Source organism: Spermophilus citellus (genome assembly GCF_964194105.1).
Source record: "Spermophilus citellus genome assembly, chromosome: 11".
NCBI lineage: Eukaryota > Metazoa > Chordata > Mammalia > Rodentia > Sciuridae > Spermophilus > Spermophilus citellus.
Genome location: NC_138192.1, coordinates 91,834,622 through 91,850,865, shown reverse-complemented (window position 1 = coordinate 91,850,865; position 16,244 = coordinate 91,834,622). Strand labels below are relative to the sequence as shown.

Sequence of the window (16,244 nt, the reverse complement as noted above, 5' to 3'; positions counted from 1 at the left end):
TCTCTGACTGCTAGAGATGGTGAGCATTTTTTCATGTATTTGTTGATTGATTGTATGTCCTCCTCTGAGAAGTGTCTGTTCAGGTCCTTGGCCCATTTGTTGATTGGGTTATTTGTTGTCTTATTGTCTAATTTTTTGAGTTCTTTGTATACTCTGGATATTAGGGCTCTATCTGAAGTGTGAGGAGTAAAAATTTGTTCCCAGGATGTAGGTTCCCTATTTACCTCTCTTATTGTTTCTCTTGCTGAGAAAAAACTTTTTAGTTTAAGTAAGTCCCATTTGTTGATTCTTGCTATTAACTCATGTGCTGTGGGTGTCCTATTAAGGAATTTGGAGCCCGACCCCACAATATGTAGATCTGAGCCAACTTTTTCTTCTATCAGACGCAGAGTCTCTGGTTTGATATCAAGCTCCTTGATCCATTTTGAGTTAACTTTTGTGCATGGCGAGAGAAAGGGATTCAGTTTCATTTTGTTGCATATGGATTTCCAGTTTTCCCAACACCATTTGTTGAAGATGCTATCCTTCCTCCATTGCATGCTTTTAGCCCCTTTATCAAATATAAGATAGTTGTAACTTTGTGGATTAGTCTCTGTACCCTCTCTTCTGTACCATTGGTCCACCCGCCTGTTTTGGTACCAGTACCATGCTGTTTTTGTCACTATTGCTCAGTAATATAGTTTGAAATCTGGTATCGCTATACTGCCTGATTCACACTTCCTGCTTAGAATTGCTTTTGCTATTCTGGGTCTTTTATTTTTCCATATGAATTTCATGACTGCTTTTTCTATTTCTACAAGCAATGCCATTGGGATTTTGATTGGCATTGCATTAAACCTATAGAGAACTTTTGGTAATATCGCCATTTTGATGATGTTAGTTCTGCCTATCCATGAACAGGGAATATTTTTCCATCTTCTAAGATCTTCTTCTACTTCTCTCTTTAGGGTTCTATAGTTTTCATTGTATAAATCTTTCACCTCTTTTGTTAGGTTGATTCCCAAGTATTTTATTTTTTTTGAGGATATTGTGAATGGGGTGTTTTTCCTCATTTCCAATTCAGAAGTTTTGTTGCTGATATACAGAAATGCCTTTGATTTATGCGTGTTGATTTTATATCCTGCCACTTTGCTGAATTCATTTATTAGTTCTAGTAGTTTTTTTGTAGACCCTTTTAGGTCCTCTAGGTATAGAATCATGTCATCCGCAAATAGTGATAATTTAAGTTCTTCTTTTCCAATTTTTATGCCTTTAATTTCTTTCGTTTGTCTAATTGCTCTGGCCAGTGTTTCGAGAACTATATTGAATAGAAGTGGTGATAGAGGGCATCCCTGTCTTGTTCCAGATTGTAGAGAAAATGCCTTCAATTTTTCTCCATTCAGAATGATGCTAGCCTGAGGTTTAGCATAGATAGCTTTAACAATGTCAAGGTAAGTTCCTGTTATCCCTAGTTTTTCTAATGTTTTGAACATAAAGGGATGCTGTACTTTGTCGAATGGTTTCTCTGCATCTATCGAGATGATCATATGGTTCTTATCTTTAAGTCTATTGATGTGGTGAATAACATTTATTGATTTCCATATGTTGAACCATCCTTGCATCCCAGGGATGAATCCTACTTGATCATGGTGCACAATTTTTTTGATGTGCCTTTGTATCCGATTCGCCAGAATTTTATTGAGGATTTTTACATCTAGGTTCATCAGAGATATTGGTCTGTAGTTTTCTTTCTTTGAGATGTCTTTGTCTGGTTTCGGAATCAGGGTGATGTTTGCCTCGTAGAATGAATTTGGAAGAGCTCCCTGTTTCTATTTCCTGAAATAACTTGAAAAGTATTGGTATTAATTCTTCTTTAAAGGTTTTGTAAAATTCCACTGTATACCCATCCGGTCCTGGGCTTTTCTTGGTTGGTAGTCTTTTGATGGTTTCTTCAATTTCATCCATTGATATTGATCTGTTCAAATTGTGTGTATCCTCCTGACTCAGTCTGGGAAAATCATATGACTTAAGAAATTTATCGATATCTTCACTATCTTCTATTTTATTGGAATATAGGTTTTCAAAATAATTTCTAATTGTCTTCTGTATTTCTGTAGCATCTGTTGTGATATTGCCTTTTTCATCCCGTATGTTAGTAATTTGAGTTCTCTCTCTTCTTCTCTTCGTTAGCATGGCTAAGGGTCTGTCAATCTTGTTTATTTTTTCGAAGAACCAACTTTTAGTTTTGTTAACTTTTTCAATAGTTTCTTTTGTTTCAATTTCACTGATTTCCGCTCTGATTTTAATTATTTCTTGCCTTCTACTGCATTTGCTGTTGTTTTGCTCTTCCTTTTCTAGGGCTTTGAGATGCAGTGTGAGCTCACTTATTTGTTGGTTTTTCCTTTTTTTGAGGAATGACCTCCAGGCAGTGAATTTCCCTCTTAAAACTGCTTTCATTATGTCCCATAGATTCCGATAAGTTGTGTCTGTATTTTCATTTATCTCTAAGAATTTTTTGATTTCCTCCTTTATGTCTTCTGTAACCCCTTGATCATTCAGTAACATATTGTTCATTTTCCATGTGATATTGGTTTTTCCCTTCCTTCTTTTATCATTGATTTCCAGTTTCATTCCCTTATGATCAGATAAAATGCATGGCATTATCTCCACCCCTTTATATTTACTGAGGGTTGCCCTATGGCATAATATATGGTTGTTAACCTTATTGGTTTACCCCTGAATGTAATCTGCCTCCTTTCTCTTGTAGCTTTTAGTATTTTCTCTTTGTTCTGTATATTGGATATCTTCATAACAATGTGTCTTGGCGTTGGTCTACTGTGATTTTGTGTGCTCGGTGTCCTGTATGCATCTACAATTTGTATATCTGTTTCCTTTTTTATTTCTGGAAAGTTTTCTGTCATTATTTCATTTAGTAGGTTACTCATTCCCATGGTTTGAATCTCTATCCCTTCCTCTACCCCGATGACTCTTAAATTTGGTTTTTTTATGTTATCACATATCTCTTGGATGTTTCTCTCATGATTTTTAACCAGCCTATCTGAGTTGGCTAGACTCTTTTCAAGATGGTATATTTTGTCTTCATTATCTGACGTTCTGGCTTCTACTTGCTCCACTCTATTAGTGATACTCTCGTTTGAGATTTTAATTTGGTTTATAATTTCCTTCATTTCTAAGATTATTGTTTGATTCTTTTTTATAATCTCTATCTCCTGATAAAGATGCTTAACTTCTTCTTTTATCTGTTTATGTAATTCATTCTCAATGTGTTCTTTCGCTGCTTGAATTTGCTGTCTCGTATCCTCTTTAAGGTTCCATTCCATCTGTCTAAGGTGTTCCTTGAGTTCTTTATATGACCATTTTACTGATGACTCTATATCCTCCTGAATATTTAGGCTGTCCTGCATTGTTTGTACTCCTTTTCTTCCTTGCTTTTTCATACTGCTCATGTTGCTTCTTGTTCTGTTTGACTGCTGAGTTACTGTTTACTCCTATAAATGTATTTGATGTAATTCCCGGCAGGTCTCCTTTCAGCAGAATTTTGCTAGAAGTTTCGCATGTAGGTGTATTAATGGGTCTCTCTGATCCCGTTACTGTGGAGGCATTGAAAGTGCTGCCTCCTCGCCAGCCGCCATGTTGGGTCTCTCCTATTTATCTATTTATTTATTTTGAGGTATTAGAGATTGAACCTGGGGCTTATACATGCAGGCACTCTACCACTGAGCTACATCTCCAGCCCTAGCAATAGTTTTTAAATAAAGGTGTATATATATATATATATATATATATATATATATATATATATATATTGTTTTTAATACATAAATCTATTGCAAATTGAATAAATTTACAGTATAAACATAATTTTTATATGCACTGAGAAACAAAAAATATGTGTGACTGGCTTTACTGCAATATTTGCTTTATTGTGGTAGTTTGAACCAAATTCTCAATATCTTTGATAGATGCCTGGACTATGAGTAACTATAAACCAACAAATTGGATAACCTAGAAGTAATAGATAAATTCCTTGAGAACTGTTATTTAGTGAAATTTTAGGTTTATGTGTAATATTTATTCAGTAAAGCAAAATATATAAAGTATAGAAAAATGTATGGGAGAAAATTAAAATCATTCATTTTTAAACAAAGAAGTACTGAGTGTCTACTATATGCCCTGTTCTGTTTTAGTTTGGGGGAATTCAGCAATAATACCAAATAAATTCTCATTATCATGAAATATAAGGTGAACAGAAATAAACAAACTGTTAAACAGAGACAAGGTCAATGGTTTAAAAAAAATAAAGTAGGTAATCAGTGAAGAGTTAAGGGAAGGAATGGATACTATTTTTTTTTGAAGTAGAGTGGTTAGCATCTCTAGCAATCATTAAAATGCAATTTAAAACTGAGTTTTAATCTCACTCCAGTTTCAATCTCACTCCAGTCAGAATGGAAATTATCAGGAATACAGGTAACAATACAGGATGCAGAGGAAAGGTACTCTCATACACTACTGGTGAGCTGCAAATTGGTGCAACCACTATGGAAAGCAATATGAAGACTCCTCAGAAAACTTGGAATGGAACCACCATTTGAACCAGTTATCCCACTCCTTGGTATATACCCAAAGGACTTAAAATGAGCTTATTACATTGACATAGTCACATAAATATGTATAGCAGTTCCTTTCACAATAGCTAAGCTATGGAACCAACCTAGGTGCCCTTCAACAGATGATTGGATAAAGAAAATGAGGTATATATACACAAGGGAATTTACTTAGCTATAAAAAAGAATGACTTTATGACTTCTGCCGGTAAACAGACAGATCTGGAGATTATCATGCAAAGTGAAATAAGCCAATCCCAAAAATCTAAAAGCCAAATGTTATGTTTTGGATGTGAGGTGTCCCCAAAAGTTCACGTGAGACAATGCAAGAAGGTTCAGAGAAGAAATGATTGGGTTACCAGAACCTTAACTCAATCAGTGAATCAATCACCTGATGGGATTAATTTAATGGTAACTGAAGGTTGGTGGGATGTGGCTGGAGGAGGTGGGGCATTGGGTTCTTGGCTTTGGGTATATATTTTGTATCTGTAGAGTCTCTCTCTCTGCCTCCTGATCATCATGTGTGCTGCTTCCCTTCTGCCATACTCTTCTATATGATGTCCTGCCTCACCTTGAGCCCCAAGGAATGGAGCATGCCGTATATGGATTGAGACCTCTGAAAGCATGATCCCTTAAATAAAATTTTTCTCCTCTATAGCTGTTCTGGTTGAGTCCTTAGTCACAGCAGCATAAAAGCTAAAATATGGAATATGAGGATACTAACACACAATAAGGCGGGGGAGGGAGCAGTGAAGATCAGAAGTTCAAAGGATTAGATAAAAGCACATAAAATGAGGGGAGGGGTTGGTAATAGGAAAGACAGTAGAATGAATTGGACATAACTTTCCTATATTCATATATGAATACACCTCAGTGCACATCTCCACATCACTTAGATGTGATCACTTAGGTCCCACAAGAATAAATTATATCCCATGTATGTATGTCAAAATAAACTCTACCATCATATATGTCTAAAAAGAACAAATAAAAATGATTTGTGCTATGAAAAACATTAGAGTGGTTAGGGAAGTCCTTTCTGATAAATGATATTCAAACAGAAACTTCAAGTGAATTAGCAAATAATGCATACATCTTGAGGAAGAGCAATCCAGAAGGAAAAGCAACAAGAAAAACCCCAAAAGAACATGTTCAACCCTTTGAAGGAAAAGCCAAGAAGCAGATGTGACTAGAGAAAGTAAACACAAGATCAGAGGTAGAAAATTAAAATTAGAAAAATGGAAGTTGGGAGATGGGAGACTTTGTAGAACATGCTAAGAACTTTGGATTTTACCCTGCCAAAACCACTGGAAAAATTGTGCAGAAATGACCTACAATTTTGTATTAAATAGATTTCTCTGGCAGTATGTGAATTTAATGAACTTTTAGGATGCAAAAGTGGAATTAAGAGGTCAGTTAGGAAGCTATTTTAATAATGGAGGTAAGAGATGATGACAATTATTAAGACTTCAGTCTAATTTTCCCCAGTCTTTTGTTTGTGTGTTAGAGGTTACACATAATTAAGATAACTTGGATTAAGAGACAGATGTATACAGTTTAGAATTTTCCTTTCTGCATATGAAATTATATTTCTCATGCAATTTAAAATTCTCATAAAAGATAGCAATAACATATTAGGCAAATATTTTTTCTTGGTTTCTTACATACTTATAAATTTATTTAAGCATTAAACAATATATTAAAATTGTCTCTTTTATTTTTTTTTTTTTGTTAGTGCTTTGGATCAAACATAGGGTAGGCATCTATCACTAAGCTATACTCTCAGTCCATTATATTGAAACTTTCAACCAAATATGAGAAACATCATTACAATTGAAATGTTAAAATCTAAGAGAATGTTTAAATAAATAACCATGTACCTACAGATTGGAATGCTATGCAGTTATTAAAAATAACACTTAAATTATTTTCAAGATGGGATAATGTTTATACAGTGAAAAATGCAAAAAGGATTATGCTGCACATACCAAATATTCCAACTATATGAAATCTACATCAAAAATATTAGAAGAAAATAAAACTATTATTTCTGGGTAGCGAGATCATGGATATTTTTATTTTTTCCTTCTCCTTTTATTTTCATTTTATTCTGGTACTGGAGATTTAACCCAGGGGTGCTCTTTACTACTGAGCTACATTGCCAGTCTTTTTGTTATTTTGAGACAGGGTCTCACTACATTGCTGAGGATGGACTCAAACTTACAATCTTCATGTCTTGGCTTCTTGAGTTTCTGGGATAACTAATAGGTATGTGCCACCACACCAGGCTTATTTACTCCTTTTTATTTTGTATTCTTCAAATTTTCTACAGTGAACTGCTATTAATGATAAAATTAAGAAGTAAATTCATATTTGAAAAAATTAAGAACCCACAGAATTGAAAAGATTGGCTTAAATACCTTACATTTCACTAACCAGCTGTTTCTTGTATTAATTTCTTTCTTGAATTTTAATTTCCTCCCTTCCAATATTGTCCTCACAGCATGATTATGAAGATTATATGTAGAAGTGTACCCAGCATAGTTCCTAATCTATTAAGTGCCTGATAAATACATGTTTAAATAAACAGGAAAATCTGACACTATGAGAATTCATGGTAACATGCAAAGTCTGATGATGAATATCCAAATTAAGAAAAAAACGTTAAAAATGTTATTCACTCTTTCATTCTGTTCATGTTTTGTTTGCAATCCAATTCAAAATATCACTCTAAAATTATAATAAAAGACAACCAAAATGCTATCTTTCTTTGGGACATCTCTTACTTACTGCCTTCCCTAACACTGTAAAAAAATAATTACAGGGGCTGGGGATGTGGCTCAAGCGGTAGCGCGCTCGCCTGGCATGCGTGCAGCCCGGGTTCGATCCTCAACACCACATACAAACAAAGATGTTGTGTCCGCCGAAAAAATAAAAAATAAATATTAAAATTTCTCTCTCTCTTTCTCTCTCCTCTATTTCTCTCTCTCTCTTTAAAAAAAATTCTCTCTCTCTCTCTCTCTCTCTCTCTCTCTCTCTCTCTCTCTCTCTCTCCCCTCTCTCACTCTCTCTTTAAAAAAAATAATAATTATAATTACATTGTGCTATAAAATTTCTCTCCCTTATGTTAATTGTAAATACTAGAGAGGAAGTCCCAAGTCTTCTTTTGTTCTAAACATGTAATTAAAGCTTGGGAGTTTGCAACTGCTGATGAAAGCCTGGAAATTAATATGCAGTACTGATCCAATTTAACAGCTATAAACTACCATAGATTAAGGGAAGAAGTACTTATAACAAATATTTAAAACTTCAATAATAGCAATGGATTCAAGATGTTCTACAGACCCTGCACCTTGAATACAAGAGGATAAAAATTTCCTTTTACTAGAGGAATCTAAAATTACTTTATTTGTTATAGGTAATAAGGATAAAATTTTGTGGCAGATAGGGAGAGACTGAAAATACTATAAGGATCAAATATTTTAAATACTGTAAATACTATAAGAACTACTAAAATGATCAAATTTTGATTTATGTGGCAGGTAGAAAGAGACTGAACATATCAATTTTGTTACAACTACATACTTCTAGTTATACCTTTATTCAGTGAGCCCTTGAATATGAGGTAAGCTTTGGCATTTTCACACCACTTTATTTAGATAATAAAGTTCAAAACACTTCTCTAAGCAGCTTCATACAAGTAGAAACCTGGGACACTGTACAAATGCAACTAATGTATCAACTTTTTAAATATACACCTGCAGCTCTCCTTGATCTCAAAAGACTTAAAAATATAGATTTTGGGAAAAATAAATTATGAAATAATTACTTTATTTTAATTTAGTTTTGCAGTAGTATATACTATTTTGGAAGCAACTGTTTTATATAATATGTCATACCTTATCAAAGAATTAAGTTTTCTTTTAGGTGAAAATGTCACTGCTGAATGTAAGTATTTGTATATCTCACTAGTGTTGGAATTTCCGAATCAAAGAGGCCTACTTAACCTCATGCTTCTCTCTTGGACAGAAAAGTGACAGAGATACAGAAATGCATGTCCTTTTAGCAGTAATGAATGAGAATATCTACATAGTGCTTTGGCATATATGTTCTTGTTTCATTTTGAATAATAGTGTCAGGAAACAGATATTCTTGTCATTTTTTAAAGTGAGAAACTAAAGTTCAAAAGGGATAAATGACTTTTCTAAGGTTTCTAAGTGCCAGAGCCATAGTTTGAATATTGTAGATTCAGTATTCTTAGCAGTGCACAAATAATCTCTTTTATGCCATATTTTCACTCAAGATAGGTTGTGCCAATATGAGTATTTAAGATGGATGTCCATAAATATTAATAATTGCACAAAGACTTAGAAAACCATTGCTTCTTTTCAAATAGCTTTTTCCCAACAGTGACCTTAAAGAACAGGTACTATCCACAACATGGTGATGATGATAGATTTCACATTAAGAAATCCATAAGATAACCTTTTCTTGGGCTGTGCTCTATTTAGAGAAGAATGAAACAAATGGGGGCCAAGAGTAGTTGAATGGTAGAGCACGTGCTTAGCCTTTACAAGGCCCTGGGGTTGATCCTAGCACCACAAAAACAAAAACACCCCAAGAAATAAGTAGCTTATTTTAGAACAAAGTATAAATGGATCCATAATTCTATAAGCCACTACACACAATGCTAGAATGAAAGGAAGAAAACTAAAACGAGGACAAAGAGATTTTACTAGGGGACTACCTTTGGGTTAGTTCCTTTAACACTGTTTCTTTCACCTGTAAAATATAGTATTGATCCACAGTGTTTCCATGAAAAAAGTATATAATGGCAATTTATGAGGCACCAAGTACTATATAAAAGAGGAAGCATGACTACTGACTTTATTCATTCTATTTCCTGATATACACACTAATCAATAATAAATATGTGTAATCAAACATATTTTAAGCTATAAAATGTTGCTGAAAAAGTACTTGTATCAAAAAGAAAAATTTGAATAACCTTTTAATCACTTCCACTTAGTACTTATAAATTTAAAATTTTATATATAAAGAGTTAACTATAAAATGCTAACTTTCCTTTCTTAATCATACATATAATCTTACAACCTTATCATCTAAAGTATGTTCCACAGGCAATGTACCATCTCCATTTCCAATACAGATGCTCTAACAGCTTGAATTTTCTTAATATTCCAATGTTATTCAGATGGCTATTGGTCCTAATGCTGATGACAATGTTAATTATTTATTTTACAAGAACTAAAACATATGTTTAACATAAACTATATTGATAAATACATAATCTTTTGTGAACTTTTCTTGTCCTAAGAATCATCATTATGAATATACATTAATGTGCAATATTTTAAAAACAATTGAGTTATCTAAGAATAGTGGTTAGGAAATTAATTCCCAAGTGTGTTTTGAATATAAGTTAAATGCATGCAATTAAACTTTCACAATGTTTATATTATTTTAGAGAAATTTTATCAGTCTATAATCCTATACTATAATTAAAATTAAACCTAATAACATTTTGTAAAGTCTTTATATCTTTCCAAAAATTGTTTAGAAAAATGTATAATTATGTGAGGTATGTAGCTATCTTACACAAATTTTACTCTTTGCTGTTCCATGATTTCTCTAGTTTGCAATTCTGATTTATTATATATTTGATACTACAAAAATATTTTGAAATATTACCTAATATATATCTTATTAATCCATATTATTTCTTTTCTTCCTAATAAATAGTTTATTTATCTTTAGCTTTTCTCATGACCTTTTTAAGAGATTATTAATAAAGGGCAATTTTTATTTAAACCGCTTAAAAGGAAAGGAACATATGTTGCCACATTCTGCAACAAAATAGATATGCTTCCTTATTTTTATCCTCCCCTCTTGGGAACAAACAAAAAAATTTAAATAATGAAAAATCAAAAGAGGCAAGTGAACACTGAAGTGTGGGTTTTTGTTTAAACTTCTATACATGGAGTGACCAAAGAATGATAATTTCTAAGACCTCATACTTATTGATGCTATTTGTGTCCTATGCATGTTTAACAGAACTTATGTAATACTTAGAATAATGATAGTACATACCAGTTGACATATTGAATCCAATGCTTGAAAGAAAAAATAAAAAAGAAAAGCTCTATGAGAAACTTATGACTAAAAAAATATTTCAAATTGTGCATTAAAATTTTAAAAGGAATTTCAATTAGAAATGCAGGAATTACCAAGAAGTTCCTGATGATTTTCTGAATTCTTCATTTGTAATTATACCAAATTTCTTAATTCTCATATTAAGTCTCTGAAAATATATGAATAAGTAAATTATTTTATAAGCTTAAAAGACTATAAGAATAAACAAAACAAAAAACCAAACCCCAAACTAAACAACAACAACAACAAAAAAAAAACTGGAAACAAACTAAATTGTAATAATTCAATGCTGTTTAACTTCCACATAATGAAATACTATGCTATAGTTAACATGATGATTCAAATCTGTAATTACTGACATGAAAATGTATTAATAATTGATAAAACAGAAAAACAAGACACAGGTGAACATGTTTAATACTAAGCTAATTTTCACAAATACTATGTAGGTACACAGAAAAAAAAATCTAAAAGCATAGAAATTGCCCTGGGTAGGAATTTAGACTTTTTTTCCTGTTTTTTGGTTTTCAATAGTTCTATCTTTTCTAAAATAGCAACACTGTACAATTTATAATTTAATCTAAAAACAAATGGAAAGTTAAAAGTAGAGAAAAATATAGATAATGCTTTTAGTATAACAGGTTACAAAGGAGAGAAAAGAGGGTGATAGCCAAAGGAATTGTAGTATATCAAGAAAAAAAAACAACAACACAGAAGACTCCTCATTGATATAATCATGATAGAAAGGACAAATAAACAAACATGCATACACATACACACCCTCACATACGATTGTGTCTGTCACAGTATATTTCAAAAATTATTTCAAGATTTCAAAATTATGCAAAAAAATCTTAAATTCATTGTCAAATAACCTAAAAGAAACCATGGATCAAGAAAGCATGGCTGGGCATAGTGGGGCACACCTGTATAATCCCAGCAACTCGGGAAGCTGAAGGAGGAGGAATGCAAGTTCAAGATCAACTTTTGCAATTCAGTGAGGCCCTAAGCAACTTAGTGAGGCCTTATATCAAAATAAAAAATAAAAAGGCAGGGGATATAGCTCAGTATTAAAGCATCCCTGGGTTCAATACTCAGTACCAAAAACAAAACAAAACAAAAAAGCAAGAAAGCATGAAGGCTGAAAAAACTTTAATTTATCCATCTCTGGAAATACAGAAACCAACTATCTCAATGGAAATAATAATGTGGTGGCTTAAAAAACAACTCTAGCAATAAGAGAAATGCAAATCAAAACTACTGTAAGATTTCATCTTACTCCAGTCAGAATGGCAATTATCAAAAATACAAATAACAAATGTTGGCAAAAATGTCGGGGAAAGGTTATATTCATATATTGCTGGTGGCACTGCAAATTGGTACAACCATTTTGGAAAGCAGTATGGAGATTCCTCAGAAAACTTGGAATGGAACCTCCATCTGACCCAGTTCTCCCACTCTCAGTTTATGTCCAAAGGACTTAAAATCAGCATACTACAGTGACACAGCCACATCAATGTTTATAGTAGCTCAATTCACAATAGCAAAACTATGGAACCAACCTAGGTGCTGTTCAACAGATGAACAGATAAAGAAAATGTGGTATATATATCAAATATATATCATAAATATATATATATTTAATGAAATATTACTCAGCCTTAAAGAATAATGAAATTATGGCATTCACCAGTAAATGGATGGAGCTGGGAATATCATGCTAAGGGAAATAAGCAAACCCCAAAAAACCAAAAGGCCAAATGTTTTCTCTGATCTGAGGATGCTAATTCACAACAGGGAGGGTGGCCAGGGAAAACAGTGGTACTTTGCATTAGGCAGAGGGGAGTGAAGTGCAGGGAAGGGTGTGGGGGTAGGAAGGATAGTAGAATGAATCAGACATTATTACCCTATGTACATAATGTAATTTCATGAATAGTGTGATTCTACATTATATACAACCAGAAGAATGAGAAGTTATACTCCATTTAATTATGATGTGTCAAAATGCATTATACTGTCATGTATAACTACTTAGAACAAATTTTAAAAAAACTAACTTTAGTGGAAAAAAAAGAAATATGAATTAATTTTCCAAGAAAGGCATGTGAAGGGAAGAAATCCATGACAGTAAATATAAGACAGAATCAAGCCAGTTTATTTATATATATATACATATATATATATATATATACATATATATATATATACATATATATATATATATATATACATATATATATATATACATACATATATATATATATATATACACACACACACACACATACATACATATATATTATACATATGAAAATATTTTATGAATTGCTGAATGTTATACCAATTATCATTAATCTATAAAAACTGAGTCACTGAGGTTAGCCCAGAATAAAAAATGGCTTAAGAAACCTAAGTGAAGCATTAAAATAAACTTTGGGGAAAAAATCCCCTCAAAATACAGAATTAACTTTCAAATTAGTAGATAACCAAGAGGAAAACAATTCCCATTGGAACAAGGAAAAGAAATATGTCAAAAGAAAAAAAAAAACAGACATAGAGAGGCAGAGACAGAGAGACTAACAGAAAACACACAAATAAGATAGAAAATAGTAAACAAATCAATAATTACTACAAATATTAAGAACATTTTCTAATTATTATAAGACTTAGCAGTAAAAATTCAGCATGAGGATGCAGAATTGGCTGAAAGAAAAAGATGGAAATGTCCGCCAAATATTAACAAAATGGAAAGTTGATATAACTATATTTACATCAAATGAAATAGATTTAAAGATAAAATTTATTTAAAACTTTAAAGAAGGTTATTGCATGGGGCTTTAATCAACAAGTTACAAAAATTCTAAATTTGTATGCATCTAATAACATAGCATCAAGATATAGCAACTTAACAGAGCCACAAGAAAAAAAATATAGTCATAGTTGGAAGATTTTCTACCTTCATCTGTATTAAATAAGTAGCAGAACAAAGAAACAAACAAAAAAATTCACCTATGCTTCTTGTATTAACACCACAATTAAGAAGCTTGATCTATTGAAGATATATTTGTGCATACATACTCAGCAACTGGATGCTTTTTCCAGTTTAAATTTAAAACAGATTTATTTTATAAAACTGAAATAATTAAAAACAATGTTGTAACTCTGGGTTAGGCAAACAGACCACTTGAATAAAATAGAGAATCCAGAAATTAGTGGAAGAAAGATGACCTCTGTAACAATATCAGTAGGATAACTGAAAACTGACTATATCCATGTAATAATAAAGAAGAAGTATTTACTAGATACCATACACAAAATAAAAACAGATTATTTAATTCTTAAATGTGATCATGTTGAATTTTATCTGAACTCTGTGTTCCCTGAAATCAGTGACCGCTGTAAAAATCCCTTTTATGTCTGACTGACTACAAAGAGCTACCTTGCTTACACACATTCCTATATGTGACATATTTCCACCCTTTCTCAATGAGTGACTCCTTAGTTCACCTGCCTTTACAAAATTCCATCTCTAACTTGAGATGATTCTCTTAATGAACATAATTCCTATTGTAATAGCATGAATCAATTCATCTCCATTGTCTAGGGTCTCTGAAAGATATGAAAAAAGAAAGTAGTAAATATATTAAAAGAAAATAAAAGAGATAATTCTTGGTAACACAAAGGTAAGGATTTCTTGATTAAGATACCAAAAATAGATATACCTCAAAAATACTGCTCAGTGAAAACAATCATGGAAAAACTCTGTACTTATATACTTACATAAAGTTTAAAAACAGCTTGTGTGTATGTGTGTGTGCGTGTGTGTGTGTGTGTGTGTATTTAGGGATACAAACTTATATGATAAAAATACAGATAGGAAGGATACATATCTATCTTAGACAACTAGTACTTCAGGATTAGACAGAGGTGGTGAGGTCGAATACAATGGTGAAGGGACAGGCTTAGCTGTATATGTCTTTAATTCTTAAAAAAAAAAAGATTTACAGTAAAGTTGTAAATAACTATGGGATTTTGTAAAAATTCAGATTATGATTCAACAGAGTTGGAGGCAAGGGGGAGGTAGTGCTAATACTGTTGGGCTACAGAGTGTACTTTCAATCCTTGGATCTAAAAAAATATAGCTATGTTTCTTAGCTTCTGTATACTTGAAATAGTCAAATTTCCAGCAGCTTCCAGAAGGTGCTACCAATCAGTTGTATATAATACTACTCTTAACTATATTTATAGCTTGAGGCTATTCTCATATTATGACACATCACATAATACTTAGGAATACACATACAAATATGAATGTATAGAAGAGATTTAGGGACTTAAGAAAAATGTCATGACAATAAAATTATTAAAGAACTATTTTATAGGAATTAATAATATTTTACTTTTTGGTCATTTAATCCATAAAAGTCGACAAATTAATTAATTTAATCCTAACCTCTTTATCTGTCATTGATGAGATACTCCTGAGGGATACTTTTTGAGGTGTTCTTATGCTACAAAAAAGAAAATACAACAACAGCATCAGTTCAGATAATTGTTTAGAATGATAATTGAGATTAATATTTTGAGAAACATAAGCAAATGATCCCACAGAAAACAGACTGCTTCATTACATATTTTCTGTATATCAAGAGTGTGCTTAGGAAATTTATATTAATTAATTAATATAACCACTAAACCCAGAATATATAGTCTATAAAGGCCATGACCTTGACATGATTTGTACTCTTTATTTTTCCAGGATCTAGAACAGCTCCTAGTACAAAAGAGCAAGCCCTAAAAAATATACATTGAATGAATGAGCAAAATTTTATTTCATGACTCAAACATACCAGGAGGTGGTAAGGGATATAAAATATAATCAAAAGATAGCCTTGCCCTTCAAGGCATCAACATCTATTGGGAAAGACAAACACATATAGTTTATTTATATACTATATTATATGTAAAAATATTACACATTCATAAATCTATGTATTTTTATGTAGTAGAAACAATTGTGATCATGTAGGAAAAAAGTATACATACAGAGTGGAATTATATATTAAAAAGTGTATAATGTGAAGATATGTAGTGTGGATAATAAAATATTGTATGAGATATTTTGAAAACACACCAAGAAAGGAAGGAGTGCTCAATTTGCTCAGGGAAATCAAAAAGAATTCTCAAGAATTAATGATAGATTCCAACATGGTGGCGGGTGCGGAGAGATCAAGTCTCTGACCTCTTCAGCTGTGCGGGCATAGGGAGTCATAAACAATCTAAATTCTGTTTGCTCAGGATCACTAGGCAATGCTGAGCTGACGTGGATCTGGGGCGAACAGTCTGGGCCTCTCAGAACACACACTGAGCCCGGATCGGCTGAATTCAAGCTCCCGTTCGCCTGCTTCCCGCAGACAAACAGCTGTGACTCAGCACTAATCCATCCGGCTGAAACAACTGGTCGGC

General features: G+C 32.4%; 1 protein-coding gene across 1 annotated transcript in view; it reads right to left on the bottom strand.

Annotated features, from left to right (window-relative positions):
- Positions 1–16,244, bottom strand: part of LOC308630923 (uncharacterized protein) — a gene marked incomplete at its 5' end in the record, with an annotated part of 50,928 nt that overhangs the window by 20,594 nt on the left and 14,090 nt on the right. Inside the window, 3 exons of the mRNA XM_081261735.1 lie at positions 10,716–10,738; positions 10,853–10,926; positions 15,232–15,289. Of these exons, the coding sequence (XP_081117861.1) occupies positions 10,716–10,738; positions 10,853–10,926; positions 15,232–15,289 (155 nt within the window). The remainder of the gene's footprint in view (positions 1–10,715; positions 10,739–10,852; positions 10,927–15,231; positions 15,290–16,244) is intronic.